Source organism: Anoplophora glabripennis, unplaced genomic scaffold (genome assembly GCF_000390285.2).
Source record: "Anoplophora glabripennis isolate ALB-LARVAE unplaced genomic scaffold, Agla_2.0 scaffold721, whole genome shotgun sequence".
Lineage (NCBI taxonomy): Eukaryota > Metazoa > Arthropoda > Insecta > Coleoptera > Cerambycidae > Anoplophora > Anoplophora glabripennis.
This window is the reverse complement of record NW_019416849.1, coordinates 1-22,644: the sequence shown is the minus strand read 5'-3', so window position 1 is coordinate 22,644 and position 22,644 is coordinate 1. Positions and strand designations below refer to the sequence as shown.

Sequence of the window (22,644 nt, the reverse complement as noted above, 5' to 3'; positions counted from 1 at the left end):
TATAAAAGATGCATTTTTTCTGGGGTTCAGGTCTATTCTACGAATTCGTAAATATGCCCATTGTAATTTTTTCGTCGAGCTACCCCTGTATAATTAAAAATAATAAGTTTCTACGATATATTGCAAAATTTACAGCGCGCATCAATTAACTTTTCTCGCGTGCGCCACCGCTTGGACGAGCTTCCCCCACCACCACGCCGCCGGACAGTTAGTACTTTCTCTTTAAAGGGCTCGTGAGTCGTTCATTTTCCACATTTTTCAATGCAATCCACGGGAAATCGTAGTTTACGTCATAAACTTCATTTTGCGAAAAATTCGAGTCTTAATATTTATAAACAATTGCGCTACGATTTTTTTAAAAAATCTTATCTTGGCTTCTGTTGGTCGTAGAAGGTACTTTTTTATTTTAAAACTGTATTTTTTTGCCAGCTATCCATTGCATCTATTTTCGGTGAGATAGCATAAATAGCAACAATGGTATTCAAATTGTTTATAAGCGAAAAACGCACGGTTTTTTAATGCACAATTTGAGAATGTTAATGTCAAAAAAACGGTGATATTTTTTAATAGGTCGCTTAATTGCATTGCAAGTTTGATTGAAAATTAACGCCTGTACAGAGGCTTAAAGTTCATAACTTTTGGAGCCTCCGTTATAAACAAATAGAATTGTGCGAAAACTATTGCACCTACAGCGCCCACTTTTGGCACACTTTTAAAGTATGACAAAACCCTCAACTTGTCATAGGTTTTATAAAATTTTAACAATAAATGCGATAGTTATAAACAAATTAAAAAATGGGCACTTTTCTTGTCTTTTTGCAATAACTTTTTTGTTTATTAACCGATTTTAATTTAAGTTTCATTTTGTAGATAATTTTAGTCCCTACAAGCTGTCTCAGAGTCACTTTTCGCTAAAATTGATGGTTTTCCCTGCAAAGTGAAAAAACTGTTTTCCTCACACAATTTTACAATAATCTCGCGGATAGGACTTTTTGCGAGTAAAAATTTTATTTGCTTGGTCTATACCTACTTATCTGTATTTTATATTTCACGATTTTCAGGCAGAATTTAACAAGCAATCTAGCGCACCTCGAATCGGCAGATATTTGGCAACACTGTAAGAAATTATTCACTTCGCGACCAGCAACTGGTACGGAAATATTTGTCTTGAAATGTGGACGATAGAAAATTACATTCGAAATATTATATTAATTGAAAAAAAACCATGCCCTCATAAGGGATCGAACCCCGAACCTTTAGATTGGTATGACAACACGTAACACTTTGAGCCACAAGACCATGTTCATTTAGTTTCGATAACCTGGCTTATATACTTAACGTTGTGCCTCTTGTGATATAAACAGTAATTATAATGAATATATTAGCAGACGGCTGAATACCAGTGATAATATTATTGGCATATTTTGAAGAATTATCAAAAACAATTAAAAATAAATTGTTGCATATTTAAAAAAGACCTATTTATGTCAGTTTAGAGAAAGTATAGTGCTGTAAAGTATTTTCCATGGTAATGATTTATACATTCGTGAAAAAACTGTTTTCCTCACTTATTTGTTTAAATAGAAAAGTTAGCTAATAAAAGTTTTTGACTCGCGAGACGAGAGATGTCTTGTATTATGTTCCTTTAGACAATTTTACAATAATCTAGCGGATAGGACTTTTTTCGAGTTTCTCATTTATTTTCGCTAATTTTCCTGGTGTAAATTTAATGTGAAGAAAGTGACGAAATCGACAAAATTTCTGAATTTTTTTCTCAAAAACTACTGAACAGATTTTAATTCTAAAAAAAGCATAATAATCGGCAGATTTTCAACTTTAAGATATATATTTTTTGGTATGGGTCAATCATTTTATTGAAGGTCTAATGCGAGTAAAAAAGTCTTTTAAAGAAAATTATAACACTTCAAATTTAAGTTTTCTTTTTTACAATATCTAAGATTATATTTACAATAAACATAATTATGATTTTTTTTAATCGATATATATTAACAGTACAAATGTTCAAAAGATCATTTTGTTTGGTTTTGTAGCCGGAGTAAGGTTTTTGCAAATAATTAGTAAAATTTAAATATTCGATTTTTGGTTTTATAAATGGCTAAAAATAAAACTAAATAAACTTTTTAAATCGTAAAATTCGGCCATTCAGCGAGTAACTTTTTTGTTTATGACAATTGACTGACCACGCCGAAAAATATGTAAATTATCAGAAAAATACACTTTATAAAATAAAAGTTTCATGCTGTAGGTTTCCGTTTTAAAAATTTTGTCGGTTCATGCCTTTTTTTTAGGGGTGAACCGCTCGCCTGTTGGTATGATATAAAAAAAACAAACTGTCATCTTAACTCGGCAAAATGGAAATGGCTAAATATGTCAACACCCTTCGTTACATGTTTATTTTAGTTTAGTGTAACTGTATGACCTTATAAAGTTCATTTTAGGAAATTGCATAATATTATAGATTTTTAGATGTCTTTCTAAGACCACGTTAGACGTAAGATCTATGTTTACCTACAGTTATCTAGTTATCTCGCTAAAAAGTAAAATTTGTTTAATATTAACTTGCGTTTGTTTAATAGAAACCTGCATATAAGCAGCGGTTTAGCAGGAATTGTATTTTTAGTAAAAAAAATTCTTTATATCTCTGCAAGACCTTGTACACACTCTTAAAAACTATTTATGTGTGGATCCACGTTTGGCATAAAATCACTGAAGGAACCTCCTCCTGAGTTGTTCGACTTACTTAATCCTGTATAATCAAGGCGTGTACACTTTTTCGGAACAATAGATGCAGACTTGGCAGACTTGGATACAGGCATAGGAAAAAAAAACAAAACGCCACTTGCATATCAATTTTTGTATTTATATAGGTACAAATATATAAATAATAAATACATGGATAAAAATATACAAAACTACACGATAGTAAAATATAGCTTACAAAGCTTAAATATAATTTAATAATACCTCTGTCGGAATTATTAGGACTTGCAAGTCTATCAAAGAGGGGGTGGGGGGAGAGTAACAAATATCAATCTCTGGTACTCCCGATACCAACGTTCAATAGCCAATAGTGGATTTAGAAGACGGCTTTGAGAAATTTAGAAATTTGACGATCAGTGACAAGCGCATGGGTCGCCCGAGAAAAATAACGTCACAAGATTGATAATTGTATAATTATCACGCAAATATCCATAAAGAAAGATTCAATCGGCAGAAATGTATATTTTGAATATATCTGAATTTTTACTGCAGAAAGCATACATTTATTATACAGGGCGTTTCTGAAATAAGTGCGTTCTTTTGAAAGGGTGACAAAGAGCACGAAAATGAGCAACTTTTATTAAGCAATTGAGGGTCAAAATGTTTGTTTGCGAGAAAATTAATTAAGAAAATTAATCATAATTGTAAGCTCAGCCTGTGCATCTTGTGCACGTGCGTCAGCAACAGTCTTCAAGACTTAAAGATAAGAGAGAGGATGGGAGAAATATAAATTATAGATAGAAATAGGCACAGGGAATTAATTTTTTTATAAATATTTTTAATAAAACATTTTTAATATTTTATATTCTAATCCTGATAGATAAAAATTTAATTTTTTTAATTTAAAATTCCAGAGCTAAATTTTTAAAATATGGAAATGTTATTACTTTTTAACATAAAATTTTATATTTTTAAATTCTTTTGTCAACAAATATTTATACTAATTTGTTACAATTGTTTTTTGAAAATATAAAGTAGTGTATTAATTTTCAAAATTAAAGTTTAAGTATTTTATTAAAAATTTCCAATCTATTTTCTTAGCTTAAGAAAATGTTTGTACTTTTTTGGAATTTCTAGAGGAAGGCAGCTTCACCCCCCTGCCCCCCTTGGCGACGCCCAGGAAACGGAACAAAACGAAATTTACCATCAATATAATAAGTGTTTGAGGACATACATAATTAAAATTTGTTGTTGCCCAAATTAACATATAATAGTAATTTTCTACGCATTATATACAGGGTGGGCCATCAGTGTGAGAAAGTAAAATAACTCCATTGTTATTCATAATACAGAAAAAAAATTATATAAAAGTTGTACAGAATCAAAGAACCTAAAGGACAAAAGTAATTTGAAACACACAGGGCGATGAGTAAAAGCTGGGCACGCCAAATAGTACATTTTTAAATGGAACACCCTGTATATTTTTAAACATATGGATTTCCGGGAAAATTCTATATATGTCAATATAAACAGTTTAACATTTTAGTGCGGGGTTGCCAAATTATGTAGAAAATTATTCGAATTTTGGAAAAAACATGACCTCGAAGAAGTTGTATTAACTTTCAACTACTAACACTTGGAGCAAAGATATTTGACAGAGGTATAGGCAAATGTTAAGCAAATACTCCTGTATTAGCTAATATCAATATTTTATACAGGACATTTTTTATAATACGATCATTTTAAGAAAGTTCAAACTTGATTTTCTAAAATTGTTCAAATGGAACAAACACCCTGTATTTTATGGTTCTATTTTATTCACATATCAGTCCACTTCAACTTTTATTAAGTATGTTCTACACCTAAAGTTGTTAGTTTTTAAGATACAGCAACATTTCTGGAAAAACCTAATTTTTATTATTTTCGATCGCACGAAATAGCTTTGGAAAAAACTGTCACATTGTGTCAACTTGTCAGTTCATAAACTATCGTTCCATTTTGAGTTAATTTTATTAATTAATATTTATTTGTGGTATTCTATAATAGTATATTATTCAACGAGCGTATAATGATGGGTATTATTCACGAGGTGAAGTTTACGGCCACGAGCCGCAGGCGAGTGGCCCAAATCACCGAGTGAATAATACCCATTATACGGGAGTAGAATACTATACTTTATCCACGACTACTAAATATTTTTTTTGAAGTTTTTTTTTAAATGTTTCGAAAAACATGGTATGTTAAGAAACAGATATACGACTCGCACAAATGAAGTCGCTGATGCCTCAGTGTAGATGCTCTTTCCCTTCCAACCGCGGGTCCCGGGTTCGAATCCGGTCTAGGAAAATTCACTTTTTTAATTTTTTTTTTTATATGTACAGCACTGAATTGAAAATATTTAGTGGTTTACACGATAAAATTTTAAAAACGGATTGTTTGTAGCAGAACAATATAATATTATAGCTAAATTAAGGAAGCATCTGACAGTAGTGATTAATGACTCATTAATCACTGCCGTGATTAATGGGTATTATTAAGGTCGAGCAAACAGACGTATAATGGGTACATTATACCATAGTCGTGGATAAAATAATAAAAATTAAGTTTTTTCAGAAATGTTGCTATATCTTAAAAACTAAAAATTTTAGATATAGAACATGCTTAATAAAAGTTGAAGTGGACCGATATGTGAATAAAACAGAACAATAAAATACAGGGTGTTCTATTTGAAAAATTTTAGAAAATCAAGTTTAAACTTTCTTAAAATGATCGTATTATAAAAAATGCCCTGCATAAAATATCGATATTAGCTAATATAGGAGCCTTTGTCTAACATTTGCCTGTACCTCCGTCTAATTATTTTGTTCCAAGCGTTAGTAGTTGAAAGTTAATACAACTATTTCGAGGTAATGTTTTTTCCAAAATTCGGAGAATTTTCTACATAACTTGGCAACCCCGCACTAAAATGTTAAACTGTTTGTATTGCCATATATAGAATTTTCTCGGAAATCCATGTTTAAAAATATACAGGATGTTCTATTTAAAAAAGTTAAAATTTTCGTGTCCCGTTTTTACTCATCGCCCTGTATGTATCAAATTAATATTATAGTTTAGGTTTCTTGATTCTGTATAACTTTTGTATATAAAGTTTTTTTCTGTACCATGAGTAATAAGGGTGTTATTTTACTTTCTCACACTATTGGCCCACCCTGTATATGAATTATTATTTTGTACCTTTAACAGAAAACTTTTTTGTGACGCCCATGTAATTCATTAAATTTTATTGCTAGGCGTTTTTATACATGTTCAACTGACTTCGGTATCGGAAAGACCTTACAGGTGCCTCATTTGAATTTTTTTTTCAAAACGTGTTTTAGATCATCAGTTCCCTTAATAAAAGTTGCTTAATTTCGAGCCTTCTATCACCCTCTTCCAGGAACGTACTTATTTCAGAAACACCCTGTATAGTAACCCCAGTGGTCAATTTCTAAATTGTCCCCGAATCCTGATACTACTGAGACTTCGTGTTGGAAGGAAAGAGAAACAAAACATCGACAATCGATCGTCGATTCTTGCCATGTCTTCTTTTATGCGCAGTATCGATTGCAACGTTTATATTGTGCATTTAATCAGTCAAGTTCAGTGACCTGGAAGCTCTAGTGCATACAATTTTTTTTTCAGTGCATCAACATCAACAAACTGCTAGTTCTCAGGCAACCCAATACGCTGTGACGATTCTTCTGACCACTTTAGCCGTTAGATAATGTTAGTAACTCAAAATATTGTATAAAGACTATCAATTTCGAGCCGCGTTAGTTCATCAGTAATATACAGAAAAACACACACTGTTAATAATATTAATATTATTCACTTTTAGGGATTACGTTGATATTTATTAAAATTACATGTTTAACATTTTGTTATAAGTTATATTAGTTAAATATTACGAAGTAAATTTATGTTGTGTTAGGTTAGGTTAGTAATTAAAAAAATAAAACAAAAGTGCTATTAACAAAAATAAATAAAATCAATGCTTTCCTTAAGGAGGAACTGCAGCTAAGGGGTGCTAGTAGTTTTAATACACGTTAAATATTAGTGAAACGTTGCAATTAAAATAATTTCCGCAATATCCACAACTTAAAAAGGATACATCTTAGTACTGATACCTGTTACGGTTATCTAGTGGGGACAAGAAAAAATATAAGAGGACTACACGCGTTACCTGTTAGTACCGATACATATGTAGACAAACCCAGTCAGTGTTAGCGGTTAATAATTCTCTCTCCACAAACAACTCCCAAACGTTAGTAGTGTTAAAGACACACCCTGTGGCCAGAAGACCATCTACTTCCTGTACGGAAACCAAACGAACAATATACGCAGAAGGGTAACCACCAATCTCGAGACAATTTCCGGTCCGTGCCGAACCGGAGTATCACCAATGAAATCACAAGGGGTCGCGCCGCCCTCCGCGACCTCAACTGTAGTCGAAGAGCAAATATTTGGCCAGGGACCTGGGCAGCTCGAAGTCGGACACGGCGTACATCAGTCCGGCCCCCAGCATCCTCCTCAAGTAGAGCCTAACCTGCCTCTTCAGCGACTGGGGGTACTTGGCCAGCTCCAGCAGGGCGGTCTTCTGGTCGGGGGACATCACGTTGTTTCTCCGGATCATGCACGGGTCGAAGGACTCGCACGACTCCAGCAGGAGGAAGAATATCGAGTCGCAGTTGTCGGATATGACGTTGTGGAGCGAGTTCAGCATGCCGTCGGGGTCCCTGAACTGAGTCTTCATCACCACCTGGAACGCCCGACGCGTCAAGAAGGATTAGAACGACGTATACGCGGCTCGACTTACCCTCGCCCCGTACTGCAACAGCAGATGCACGACCGCCAGGCTGGGGTGTTCGTTACTGGCCAGATATTCCACCAGGACGGGTCTCAACTGAGAATTCCGGTCCAGGTCGTCGCTGAACACCTTCAGATTCGGGTCCGCCCCCGCCTTCAGGAGCATCTGGAACGCAAAGACGCTGTTAAATTACCGCAAAGTACCTAAATCAACGGCAAAGTGCCAGTCAGACCTCGTCATAGTGGAGAGCAAGGGAAAAAGTGCATGTTATCGCTCGTTGCCGTGGAAAACAAGCGGGAAAGTGTCCCTCATCGCTACCGACAAAGTACACTTTATTGCTTGTTAACCCAAACAACAAACGGCAAAGTATCTAGAACTTCTCGTTGCCTTAACGAACAAGCGGAAAAGTGACTTCCATAGCCTGTCGCCGTGAAATGCATGGTTTGTTGCCGAGAAAAGTAAGCAACAAAGTGCATATTATCCTTGTTGTAATGAAAAACAAGCGTAAAGTGCATCGTATGGGTTGTTCGCGCAAAAAACAAGCGTCGTAAACAAACAAGGCGACGAATTTCTGTTTGCCGTGTAAAGCTAGCGACAAAGTACACTTTTATTGCTTGTTAACCCGAATAACAAGCGGCAAAGTATCTAGCACTACTCGTTGCCATGGGGAACAAGCGGTAAAGTGACTTCAATCGCTTGTCACCGTGAAAAGTAAACAGCAAAGTGCATCTTATCGCTCGTTGCCGCGAAAAACAAGCAACAAAGTATCTCGTGTCGTTAAAACCAAGCAGCAAAGTACGTCTTATATCTCGTCGTAAACAAACAAGGCGACAAAGTGTCTCTAATTGCACTTTGCCGTGTAAAGCCAACGACAAAGTACACTTTATCGCTTGTTAACTCGAATAACAAGCGGTAAAGTATCTAGAACTACTCGTTGCCATGGGGAACAAGCGGAAAAAGTGACTTCTATCGCTTGTTGCCGTGAAAAGTAACCAGCAAAGTGTACCTTATCGTTCGTTGCCGCGAAAAACAAGTAACAAAGTATCTCGCGTCGTTCGTTGTCGTGAAAACAAGCAGCAAAGTGCGTCTTATGAGTCGTCAAGTCAATCAAACACGACGACAAAGTGTCTCTCATTGCTCTTTGTTGCGGAAAGGAAGGGGCAAAGTGCACATCAGTGACGCCACTATTAATTACCTGTAATATGTCGAATCTGTTGGGGATGTTGTCTGCGCATGCTACGTGTAACGGGGATCCTATTATCGGAGAACTGCAATTGACGTCAGACCCTGAAAACGACAAATATAATATTATTGGAGGTTTTTTTTTTTGAAACGTAGAGAGTTGAGTGGCAATTCAAGGGCGGCTCACCTGATCTGATCAGCAGTTCCACGATCTTCGGGTCGCCCTTGAGAATGGCCAAATCTAGCGGGCTGGGTTTGCCCAAGTCGTACTCCTCGTCGTAGTTAAGTTTGGCGCCCTGTTTTATGATCAAGTTGATGATTTCGTAGTTTCCGGATAAGACTGCGTAGTGTAACACCTGAAATGTAGCCAGTGTTGAGTTTTACGTGAATGTCTGTTTGTATGGGACAGTGGCGGCTCGTGAGTTTTTGAGATGGGCGGGTAAAATATTTTTTCTCATGTAACTTAACATCATATATTAATTGCAATCTACGTTAGTCTATTTACTTTTGAAAGTGTAAAAAACTTAAGAATTATGAAGATAGTTAATATAAATATACCTGAAAATTAATTATATTAGTTATTCCAAAAGTATACCTAATAGTTCAGCAAGAACAAACGAGAATGTCATCACAGTGATTTCTTGCCGGGATAGGGGATAAGGCAAGGATTATGGCATAGAAGGACATATAAAAAATTATATAATTCTCTAAACAAATAGTAAAATTCTCTATCACTTTTATAGCTGAAATTACTAACGATAAATTATACTAAAATTCTAATAAGTAAATAAATAAATAAATAAATAAATAAACAAATCAATAAGGCGCTTTACAATGTCTCTATTTTCGTCCACGACTTTATTATGGTTTAAAATATTCTCACGAAATGCAGAATCAAGAAAAGTTTGAATGTTTTGTTTTCCTAATAATTTAAATTTTAATGTTGAATATGTATGCTCCTCCGATCGCTCGTGTTTTTTTTGAAAATTCATTTATATGTTTCAGATCTGAATATCCTAGATAATTCCATGGAGTTTTACTTTTTTCATTAAACTGTAAGCAATTCCAACAATATAATTTGTTTCTGGTTTCATTACCTTTTAACCATTCATATTTATTGTACCAATTTTTACTAAATGATCTGTTACTTCCGCAATTGTTTTTATTTATTAAATTTTTCATGTCAGGCGTAGGTTTTAATCTTGAAATAAATAATAATTTATCATCGAAAGTTAACATACAAAATTTTTTATTTAATAAAAAATTAATAATATCACCATTGCTACTCACCAATTCGCTATTTTCGGCTTACCATTTTGCTTTATTCCAAACTATTAAACAATAAAAACTTACCTAAACCACTATACTAACCCTAACCTAGAACTTACAAACAACCAAGTCGTGAAGTACAAGGAATAACAAATCTCTACCTTCCTAATCTATGAAATAAAACTAACATCAAACCGCAGATTACACATAAGTACCCGAAGAATATACGAGTGAAATCGAAGGGCTTGCCCGGAGAGTAGAGTTATTTTAGGTAATTCAATTATGTATATTCAAATGATAATTTATTAAAAATCTGATTGAAATAAAAAAAATATATTAAATAGAAACTATTTTTTTTAATCGAACAGTTGCTTTATTATTTGAAAAAATAAATAAATATGTATCGAATTTAAAAGTCCTAAAAATAATTTATATCACTTCCATATTTACAAACTCGAATCTATTAAAATATTGAAAATTTTTCAGCAATCACTCTTAATTTAGTTTAACAGTAACGCTTCACAATAACCTTAATAAATATAATTGTCAAAGAACATTCAACATATCATAGATATTTATTTTTTAATGCGATTTACAAATTATTATAAAACGGTTTATTACTTCGTTTACTAATATTTGTTTTCTGGAATACCTTTGCAGGGAAAAATTGTTTTAATGTTCAAAAATTCATTTAAAGAACAAAATTACAGCACATAAATATACATATATTTCCAACCGCTGCTGGCTGGCTGGCGAAAAGCCGTAGCTGGCCGATACAACACTCGATGAGTATGCGGGTGCGGGCTGTGTCCGGGCTCGCCCGACTTGGGCTAGATATTCTAAATTAGTGAACGACTTACGTTTCCGATTACTCTCTAGTCCTAGCCCTGCGTATAAGCAGGCAACGTACGGCGTTGTTTAATTCAGCGGCCACGGGCTGGCCCGAATGTTATGTTGGTTGCTGCCGAGATCATCCCAAAAATAATTTACATCACTCCCATGTTTACAAACTAGAATCTATTCAAATATTGAAAATTTCTCAGCAATCACTTTTAATTCAGTTTAACAGTAACGAGTTAAAATAACCTTAATAATTATAATTATCAAAGAACATTCAACATAGCACCATAGATATTTATTTTTTTACGCGATTTACAAATTATTATAAAACGGTTTATTATTTCGTTTACTAAAATTTGTTTTCTGGAATACCTTTGCAGGGAAAAATTGTTCTAATATTTAAAAATTCATTTAAAGAACAAAATTACAGCAAATAAATATACGTATATATATTTCCAACCACTGGTGAAAAGTCTTAGGTGGTCGATACAACACTCGATGGGTGCTCAATGGGTATATGCGAGCTGTGTGCGGTGTGCGGGCTCGCCCGACTTGGGCCAAATATTCTAAATTAGTGAACGACTTACGTTTCCGATTACTGTCTAGTCCTAGGTGCGTATAAGCATGCAAGGTATGGTTGGGGTACGGCGTTGTTTAATTCAGCAGCTACGGGCTAGCCCGAATGTTATGTTGGTTGCTGCCGAGATCATGATTAAAATATAATTTTAAAATTTGGTAGGGGGAGTTTCAAAGGAGGTAACGCATTTTAGATTTAATTTTATAAGAGCTGTCAAATCACTTTGATAAATATATATACAAATTTTTGTTTATTCTTCTGAAAATTTCAGGGTGGGCACTAACCACCATGACCACTCCGACGAGCCTCCACTGGTATGGGGTATCAAGGAGGCGGGTTTTTAAATGGAATGTCCCGTAACAATCTAAGAAAATGTTGGAAAATCGTTGTAAGTTGAGTCTAAAATGACTGCAATTGAGCGTAGAAATGTAATTTTATGTAGATTTCATATTTTGAGTTTATCACATCTCAAACAAACCCTTTTAAAAATTCTAGGTTCTTTTGAAGCTGAAAATCAGCTGTAACCTCCGAATTCTTTGAAACTGCATGAATTATTTAAAATAAAAGTTAACTTATAGCTAATAAAATAATTTTTCCTTTTCAACCCCTAAAAACCACCCCTGTATTGACAAAAATGATAAAAAATTACTGTTTAAAAGCTTGGAATCCTTTAACGGTGCAATTATTTAAAATAAAAATTCCCTCATTGCTTATGAAAGAATTTGTATCTCATAACACTTTTCAACCCTTATAAATCACCCCTGTGCTAAAAAAATGATAAAAAATTACGTTTTAAATCTTGGAATGCTATAATTGTGCAATAATTTAAAATAAAAATTCCCTTATATTGTTTATGAAAGAATATTTTACTTTTGCCATTTTCAACTCTTATAAACTACCCTTTTACCAATATTAATGTAAAATATTTTTATTATAATCGATTTTTAAATATAATCAATCATAAAAAAAATTGCTACGCTGCATATAAATAATCACACTAAATTTTTTTACTTATTTTATTTGTATAATATAATATATAATATATAAAAATGAGAAAGCCTATTTTGCTCCGAAAAAATGTCATTGGTTTTTTTACCATAACTCGGTTAATTTTGAAGCTATAGTATCCTACAAAAAAGCATTTTAAAGATAATTTCAAGAGCTGTAAGATCGTTTGCATATAAAACCTTTTAAGTCCTTCGTTTTTTAAAGGGAAAGGATCGAAGGGCTCGAGACAGGTCGTTTTTTCACTAAAATGGATACTTCAAGCGGCGATATCTCCTTTATTTTTTATGCTATAGGAAAAAAAAAAGCAAAATATTTGTTGAAAAAAAAGCTACATTTTTGTTGTCTATCATTTTTTACGTATCTTTCATAGTTTCAGAGTTATTATATAAATAAGGCAATTTTTTTTGAATAATGAAAAATACGTTTTCAACTTTTACCGTACATTATTAAAAAAATACGCATTCTAAACCGGTCTAACTTCAGGATCGTATGAAAAACACTAAAACAAAACTAATTGTAAAGGGTCTACGATTAATTTTAATTCTGATGGAAATGGTACAGCGTTTACTGCTCATTTTTCCTTAAAAAATATGAGCAACCCATCTGTTTTTGACGATAACTCCTTCAATTTTGCTCTAATTAACTTTTATAAGTGCTCATTTTGAAGGTCTTTTTGAGTACTACAAAAAACTCCAGGAGCGTTATACACGTAAAATTTATCTTTTTTTCGTTATTTGACGTTGAACACATCGATTCCAGTATTCGCCCCAAAACAAGTCCCCTTCCACTAACCATATTTCGCTTTGTATAGGACGTAAAACACGTTTTAAATAACGATTTTCTTTTTTTATTTATAAGCTCCATTCTTGTTTATTACACTTTGTTTAATAAAATGCGTAGTTTTTGAGTTATTCGCGAAAAATACTTTGAAAGTGTTTTTTTTTCACTCAAAATTCCAAGTTTTCAATCGTGAATAACTAAAAAACTATTGATTTCTCGAAGAACTTCTTCGAATATTTTTTGCACAAAATTTCATTATCTATCGATTTCCAGCGTTATTTTTGAAAAAAAAAATTTCCACCCCTGAAAAGGGGTGGCAACCTCAACAAGATGGAAGCGTCAATCGGTGCTATGTCACTAATGTTCATTGACCTTTTCTCTAACTATCTGCCAAATTTCAAGTCGATCGGTTCAGTTTCAAAGAATGAAAAGCTTCAATGACTGTACTATTACGACTCAGAAAATTCATTTTGTTGCCATATCTTAATAATTACTGGTCAATCTTTCATCCCAATCCAATTTTTTTCGACTTAATTGAATAAATTAGACAATACTTACGGTTCTATAGTCGTGCCTCTCGTCTGCAATAGCATTTACGTCCGCTCCATATTTTAACAACAATAGCACGGCCTCCATCCCCTAGAAAAATTATTTTTAAGCGCTCCCTTCAGTGTTAAAAGGAAAAAAATTAAAAGACATGCCCGTTTACGTTTCATACTCCGATATTTCGCCTCACCTGGGGTTGGCGGACGGCCTTCATCAGGGGGGTCAGTCCGGACCTGTCCCTGCTGTCGGGATTCGCGCCGAATGTGAGGAGCAGTTCCAAAAATTCCAGGTCCGTAACAAGGTTGATTTCGGCGCCGAAAAAGTATCGCTTGTTGGGGTCGGCGCCGTGCTCCAGCAGCATCCTGGCGATCTCCATGTGCTTGTTCCTGATGGCCAGTCTGAGGGGTTCGTCGCATTGCGTGGTGCGGGGGAAGTCTTCGTCCGTGTTGGGCCTGTAGTCCACCTTGGCGCCCGATTTAAGCAGCAGACGGACCACTTCCGTGTATCTGGAACACGACTCGTGGGTAATCGAACTGTTTTTGAAACTTTTTTGCTGATGGAAGATCTCAATTTGTTGCTGTCGGGCAGGTTTGAGCAATATACCGTTTGTAACCGTTACTTTGGTACCGATACTTTGGAGCTGTTACTTGGAACCGTTACTTGAGAATAATGAATCCGCTGAAGCTAGAACTTTTGCCGATTTTTAGGCTTTGGGGACGATTTTTTGGAGTTCGCGCGAAGCTAAAGGACTGATTGAGTTGTCGAATACCCAAAATATGCAATGCTTTTTGTTTTAGAGGCTTTTATTCGTGAAATAGAGCACTCGTTTGTGTTATCCTGTGGAAACAGCGTAGATTCTCATAATTTCGTGTTATATTAAGAAATAAAAAGATTCTGATCCATCAGCTGTTTCTATCAATAGACGACATTTGGAGTTTATTTTCATAGCTGGAAAACCAATAAACCACGCCAGAAATCACAAATTGCCTAATAACTTTGCTATAACACCGTGCACTGTTTAACGCGGACTAAAAATAGGAACTGCACGTATTTTTATATACGCGGGTTATATTTTTGATGCATTTAATATTTTCTTGGCACGAAAATTGAGGTATACGTATGAAGCGAGACTAGAAATGATCTTAGAAAAAAAATGATTATACTGTACTACAGTCGCCACTTTGGTAGGCTGACGAAGACTAGTAAAACCGAAACAAGAGTACGACGACCATCCGGAGGTGGAAGGTAAGACCGAGGAGGAGGTAGACCCAAACAAGTAACAATCGTCAAAAAGTTTTAAATAAGGACAGCAATGTGGTTTTATAGTTTCATGAATTTATAATAAAACCCAATTTAACAAATAATAATAAATAGGCGAAATACAGGGTGTTTCAGAAAGATCTCCCGTAAATTTAGGGGGTGATAGTACGACAACAAATAAGAATTTTTTGTCTTATGAACTATATGTCTATCTCCTCTTGTTTTCGATATACAGAGCGACAAAAGAGTGACCGCAAAAACAGCATATTTTTAGCCTATTTTCTCACCCTTGCCAGAGACCTTAAAAAAATCCTGAAAATATTCTGCATATGTCAAATTATTGGTAATGAAATAAATCAAGATGAGCATATTTTTTAGTTTTTCAAAAAATGTCGAAAATCACCACTAATTAGGGGTTGATATGATGACGCAAAACTGAAATGTACGAATAATATCAATAAGACTAAAAGCAATTCTTATTGTATTTTTTCTATAAAATAAAATCTTACAAATGGGAAATAATCTATTTTCATGATTAATGAGGGCGTGATATAGTTGTAAGTCCACCCTTAAATTCGCTAAGGGGCTTAAATCATCCCCTAAATACGGAAAAAATATAAAATTACTTGAAAAATCTAGGAAAAAGTACTAGGATATTCTAAATTATTAGAAATTCAAGTCGTGTACTTCTCACTAGTATCTATAAGAAAACCACCCCTGTAACGAAGGGGTGAACTACCCCCGAACGTGATAACATACGAAAATATCATAGCGATATAAAAAAACTGTCGAATATTTTACTTTTCTGATCAGAAAGATTAAGCTGACTTGACCTAATTGTTCAAAAAAATTTTCTATAAAAATCAGCCCTCTTAGGGGGTGAAATCATCCCCTAAACATAAAAAAATAAAAAAATATTTGAAAAATCTTGATTTTTCAAATAATTTTTGATTTTTTCAATCAAAAAATATTTAGTAATTTTTTTATTTTTTCCATATTTAGGGGATGATTTAAGCCCCTTAGCGAATTTAAGGGTGGACTTACAACTATGTCACGCCCTCATTAATCATGAAAAGAAATTATTTCCTATTTGTAGGATTTTATTTTATAGAAAAAATACAATAAGAATTGCTTTTATTCTTATTGATATTATTTATACATTTCAGTTTTGCAGTATCATATCAACCCCTAAGGGTGATTTTCGACATTTTTCGACTACTAAACTAAAAAATATGCTCATCTAGATTTTTCATTACCAATAATTTGACATATGCAGAATATTTTTAGGTCTCTGGCAAGGGTGAGAAAATAGGCTAACTTTGCGGTCATTCTTTTTTAAATAGAATTTTTACGAAAATTTCCAGTGCGAAATATTTTTATGAAATTTGGTATTCCGGGGTTTTTAAGGACGCCAAATACGTTGATCTAATTATTTTTTGTATATTTTATAGAGGGCGCTGGTGATGCTACATTCGTATTACATTTTAAGTTCTAATTTTTTTGAGGTTAGGTTTTCGGGTTCCAATTTCTAATGTACAATTTTATTTTCTAAAAATAATGTACATTTGTTAGAGCTTCCTAATGTGGACGGTTTTCGAGAAAAAAGGCTTTTAATTGAACTCTTGCAATATTACGGTGTAGAAAATAAGTGATTTTTCTTAAAGTAAGCTTATGTCAAAACTTATTGATGGTTGTCTCATAAACAACGCATACATTCTCAGTAATATTTTAAACTCTAATTAACTTTATATCAAAATTTTAGTGATTGTTAGTGACTGTAGTTAGTAATGACTAATTACAGTCACTAAAATTTTGATATAAAGTTAATTAGAGTTTAAAATATTACTGAGGATGTATGCGTTGTTTGAGATTAATAAGTTTATTTTGTTGCTCTGCATCTCGAAAACAAGAAGAGATAGACATGTAGTTCATAGGACAAATAATTCTTATTTTTTGTCGTACTATCACCCCCTGCATTTACGGGAGGTCTTTCTGAAACACCCTGTATAAATTACAGGTAGGAATAGGTACAATGAATTAAATTTTTTAGATATTTTTTTAATAAACCCTTTTTAAAATACAAGAAAGACATAAAAAATATAAACAACTTAAAAACTAAAGAAATTCAACGAAAATTAGGCAAAACATAATCTCGGATTTTTTTAAAATTTGTCGACCACTTTATTAATAAAATCTTCATGGTTGTCAAAAATAAGCGATAGACCGATAATAAATATTAAGTCTAATTGTAAGTTTGCAGTTTATATATAATTTAAAAACAATTAAATACAAAAAATTAAGTATCGAATAATAACCCTCACAATTCAAGTTTAAAGCTATAAAGCTATTATATTATTGAAAATATATAAAAATATATAAATATGTATATACTTATAACTTATAACTTATGGGTAAACCTACAAAATTAAAAACGTTTTTCATTCCCCTTATATAAAATTGGTGCGTTACATATATAGCTTTAGTTGCATTGTTAAACGTTTATTATGATTCCGATAGATAAAAATTTATTTTTTTTAATTTAAATTCCAGAGCTAAATTTTTAAAATATAGAAATGTATTAGGTACTTTGTAACATAAAATTTTATATTTTTAAATTCTTTTATCAACGAATATTTATACCAATTTGTTACAATTGTTTTTTAAAAAAAATTAAGTAGTGTATTAATTTTCAAAATTAAAGTTTAAGTAAATAAAATATTTTATTAAAAATTTCCAATATATTTTCTAAGCTTAAGAAAATTTTTGTGCTCTTTTCGAATTTCTAGTGGGGGGAGCAGCTGCCCCCTGAGAAATTATAGACCTTGAAACTACTTGCAATTTGCAATGGATTCTAATAAATAGGTGGCACAAACACGTTATTTAAACTTTTTTTCAGATGTAAATTGTTTTTAATAAATTAAAATCGAACGTTATTTTGAAATTTAAAAGTTAAAGAATACTCGTATTGACATTGTACATTTAATACATTGTTTACAAATTTAGACTACTTTGATATTTCTCAATAACGAATTAAGTATAACCTAACCATTTAAAAAAAAACTACCCTAGCGCCTTTTTTATATGTTTTTCATTGTTTCTCGAAATTTCCATGGGTTTCTTAGAACAGTATAGAACAAACGTTTATTCTTTTGTTATCAAAACGATGCGTTTTCTCAAAGTGTTTACTTGATCTTGGTACATAGAGCAACCAGAAGCATCGTTTGATTTTTTTTAACAAACGGAAAAACTTGTTGAAGACCTTACACCTATAGTTTTGTTGAGAAACTCAGTCTGCCGATTTGCGGAAACACCCAACACACCAAGAGAAAAAAATAGAATTTGGCCCAGCCTCAAAACCAACAAATAAGCCTTTTTAATTATAACCCGCAGCGAATTAAAGCCGCTGTATTTCTCAACTAAATCTCACTCTTTTACATATTTTATGCATAACTAGACTTCCACGCCTTCCCTTCGCTTCTCGGGGCACTCCGGGACATATTAAGTGGTGGAAGGGGCGGTAAATTACAATTCTCTCACAACTTTTACCTTTTATAAACCGCGCTTTTGATATAAAAGGCGTATATCTTACCCGTGTTCTGCCGACAAGTGCAAAGGACTGTATCCGCACTCGTCTGTGGCGTTAACGTCACCACCTCTGGTTAATAAAAGTTGAGCCGCCTCGTAATACCTCTGCCAGACGGCGTAGTGCAGGGGCATCAGGCCCTGTGTGACAGGCTCGTTGACCTGCAATGAAAGAAACAGGATTAATTACAAAAAAAAGTTGAAAATTATTTGTTCGTACGGGAAAGCTAGGAAAAGCTTCGTTCTTTTCTAATTTGTTTTAATGTCTTTCTTTCCTGAAGAATTAAGTTTAGTGATACAGTCTGTTGTTTTTCCAACGCCTTCTCTTTGATATGATTTAGAAGGCGAGCACCGTAAACTAAAGTCAAAGGTTGATTTTTTCTCAAAAATTTCATAAGCAAAGGCATACAAATTTCACATAGTTGGAAAGAGAATAAAAAAATCAATCAAAACATCCAAAAAGATAATTCTCGGGAAAGAGTGAAGGCTTAATAGTCTCACAATCCTTTTATTAAGACGACTAATTTCGAGGTCTACACTTTGCACCTCATCATCAGGTCATTACAAGGATATCACATTTGCAAGGTTCTGTGCAAAATTTGGAAAATTCATCTAAATAACCAGTTTATCAATTGTATACTTAATAATATCTTCCTAAACGTTTAATTTTAAAAAACATAAAACATTTACTGTAGACAATGACAATACACAGTTACAAGTACAAAACTTATTTTAAATTTTATTTAGATGAATTTTCCAAATTTTGCACAGAACCGTGTAAATGTGATATCCTTGTAATGACCTGATGATGAGGTGCAAAGTGTAGAACTCGAAATTAGTCGTCTTAATAAAAGGATTGTGAGATTATTAAGCCTTCACTCTTTCCCGAGAATTATAAATATGGACTCACACTTATCTATTTCAAATTTATCCAAAAAGATGTATACAATCCCAGTTAAACAAAATATCAATGACGTCACCACTCATCTACAGTGTGACGAAAAAAAAATTGTGGGTCAATATAAAGAAAATAACATCCCATTTAAAATTATATACAGGGTGGTCCGAATTTTATGCAGGAAACTTCGTGGGCTTATAGATTTCTTTAAAATAATAGGTGTTTGCCTTATAAACATAGGTCTGGAACGGCCTCGTTTTAGAGATACAGGGTGTTGAAGTTGTTAAAAAAATTTGATTTTTTGTTTATATCTCCGGAATCTATTAACCGATCTTAATAAAATTTGGTATAGATAATGTATGACAGTAAGCCTTACATTTCCTAAAATATGAGCTCTAAAGGTTCAACCAGTGGTGTACAACTGGACAGGGGCCGCCCTCTTTTTATAAAAAAAACTACGCCACTGTATTTTTTGCAAGTTATTGTAACGGATTTATATTCTAATGCACTAAATACGTAAAAAAGGTAACTTGAAATTTTTCCCTAAGATTCACCGTTCTCAAGTTATTCATACAAATACAAACCCCTTGTGGCAGACACTTCAAACCATAATATTACAAGAATATTTATGTTTATACTTAAAAGGAAGTGCAATTTGTAAGCAGATCAACAAAATTATTTCCACATCACCTGTGAGGTAGTGTTCCTAGTGTATTTTAGTTTCTCCTGGAGGCTTAATCCACTATCTTTACAAATAAGGACAATTTAAATGAAAATAATAATAAAAATACATTTACCAAGCAACGACAATTAAACAAGAAATGAAATTAACGTTACGTATTTGCAGCAATTGTTCAAAATGCGAACCATCCACATCGATACATTTCTGACAATTTCTATTAATGATTAATGGAATTACCTAACTAATATCATGTGGTGGTTTTCTTTTAATTCATTACACCCCTCTTCTATTCGCTGCAGTAGTTGTGGTGGAGTAGAGTAAACTTTACTTTTCAGATAGGTAACCCCAAACGTAGAAGTCCAGGGGGTTTAGATCTGGCGATTTGGCTGGCCAAGAGACTGGATTCTCTGCACCATTATGGTTGACATTGGCATTTGGTCTTCAACCTATCCATCGCCCCATATAATTTTTAAGCCATTATTGTATTATTCTCCTAAAATGCGCAGGAGCACCATCCATTTGTATCCAGCTATTTTGTGGTATATTTAATGGAACATCCTCTAATAATTCAAATAGATGGTTTTCTAGAAAGTTTAGAAATGCTGGGAATTTAGATGGGGTGACAAGAAATAAAGTCCGAATTATTCCGAGCCAGAAAATTCGTTGAAAAGATCTTATCCGAATTTCATGAGGATTTTCTTGTGACCAAATATTGTGAAAATTCACTACCCCTCGCCTTGTGAACGTAGCCTCATCGGTCCAAAGTATTTCTAGTAAGAATTCTGGATTATGTTGTGACTTTAAAACAACCACTAACAAAAATTCAGGTGTGTCTACATCTCCCGGAAGTAAATTTTGCACAGGTTGTAAATAGTACGGATTTCTACCATCCTTATGTAGAACTTTTCAAATTTTCGATTTACTCACCCCAATGTTCTTAAAATTTCATTTCTGTGTCTTTCATTGAGCCGTCGTGATTTTCCAAATATCGTTTTAATCCAAAAGATGAAAGCGACGAGTGTAAAGAATTTTGTTGATGTGCTTACAAATTGCACTTACTTTTAAGCATAAACATAAATATTCTTGTAATATTATGGTTAGAAGTATCCGCCACAAGGAGATTGTATTCGTATGAATAACTTGAGAACGGTGAACTTTAGGGAAAAAATTCACGTTACCTTTTTTACGTATTTTGTACATTAGAATATAAATCCGTTACAATAGATTGTAAAAAATACAGTGGCGTAGGTTTTTTTTATAAAAAAAGGGTGACCCTGTCCAGTTGTACACCACTGGTAGATCCTTTAGAGCTCATATTTTAGAGAATGCAAGGCCTACTGTCATCCATTATCTGTACCAAATTTTGTTCAGATCGGTTAATAGATTCCGGAGATATAAACAAAAAATTAATTTTTTTTAACAACTTCAACACCCTGTATCTCTAAAACGAGGCCGTTCCAGACCTATGTTTATAAGGCAAACACCTATTATTTTAAAGAGATCTATCAGCCCTGGAAGTTTCCTGCATAAAATTCGGACCACCCTGTATACCTTACTGGCTGTCCAAGAATGAGGGGCTTTTATAATCAAACATTCTGTATTTCTTGCGTGGTTGGTGACCGTAGACTAAGCGGAAAAATGGTACATTTCATCGTTTTTTATAACTGCTATGATGTTGTGAAGCCCACGTAGAACGTCATTACTGTTTACTACGTGCCTGTGTCATTTTAAAAATAAGCAATCGGTATACGCGTCCATTTCGCGACATTAATTTTTGATATGGCGATTTCGGAAATACATACATCCCGATAACCGACCGAAATAAAAGTGGGGCCGTATTTTTAGAGTTCGGACGGTCTTGGCATGTTTTCTACCATCTATTCCTTAATCTTACCACCCACACTTACACGTGGTTTCGCTAAATGACCACCGAAAAAAGTCTTTGAAGTACTGGCGTTTGTTTTTAGGCTTTTACACGACGATGTTTGACATTTGTTGTCTTAAAACGATTTTCAAAACGCAGGCGGAAAGAAATTACTATTTAATTTAAACGTATTGACCCCACAATACTGTTTTATAATTTTTCCTACTCCCACACGTATATTCACTGGTCTTTTTACAACTGGTTAAAATATCCATTCGGGAACGCAAAAGCGTCTCGTATTCGAGATGCAAATAGTATTTTTTTCTATAATTTATATACACGATTTTAGAAGATTTTTTATGTAACTGAACAAGGAATCAAATCTAGCGCGTCTAATTCGCAGATATCTGGCAACACTGTGAGAAATTATTTACTTCGCGTCCAGCAACTGGTGTCGAAATATGTATTTTGAATAATAGTTGATGTAGAAAAATGATAATTGAAATAAATATTAGCTGAAAAAAAGCCGACCTGCGTCGGGATTCGAACCGTCAACCTCTGGTTTAGCAGTCAAATACGTAAACTTCTA

The 22,644-nt window shown here is 33.5% G+C and overlaps 1 protein-coding gene across 1 annotated transcript; it reads right to left on the bottom strand.

The window, feature by feature from the left end:
* Nucleotides 1-5,965: 5,965 nt before the first annotated feature.
* Nucleotides 5,966-18,773, bottom strand: LOC108909980 (serine/threonine-protein phosphatase 6 regulatory ankyrin repeat subunit B-like; the record flags this gene model as incomplete). The annotated part of the gene is made up of 7 exons (XM_018714461.1): nt 5,966-7,519; nt 7,577-7,732; nt 8,763-8,854; nt 8,937-9,105; nt 13,782-13,862; nt 13,960-14,275; nt 18,619-18,773. Coding segments are annotated over 7 exons (1,290 nt in total), but the record flags the coding sequence as incomplete, so codon positions are not given.
* Nucleotides 18,774-22,644: the final 3,871 nt, after the last annotated feature.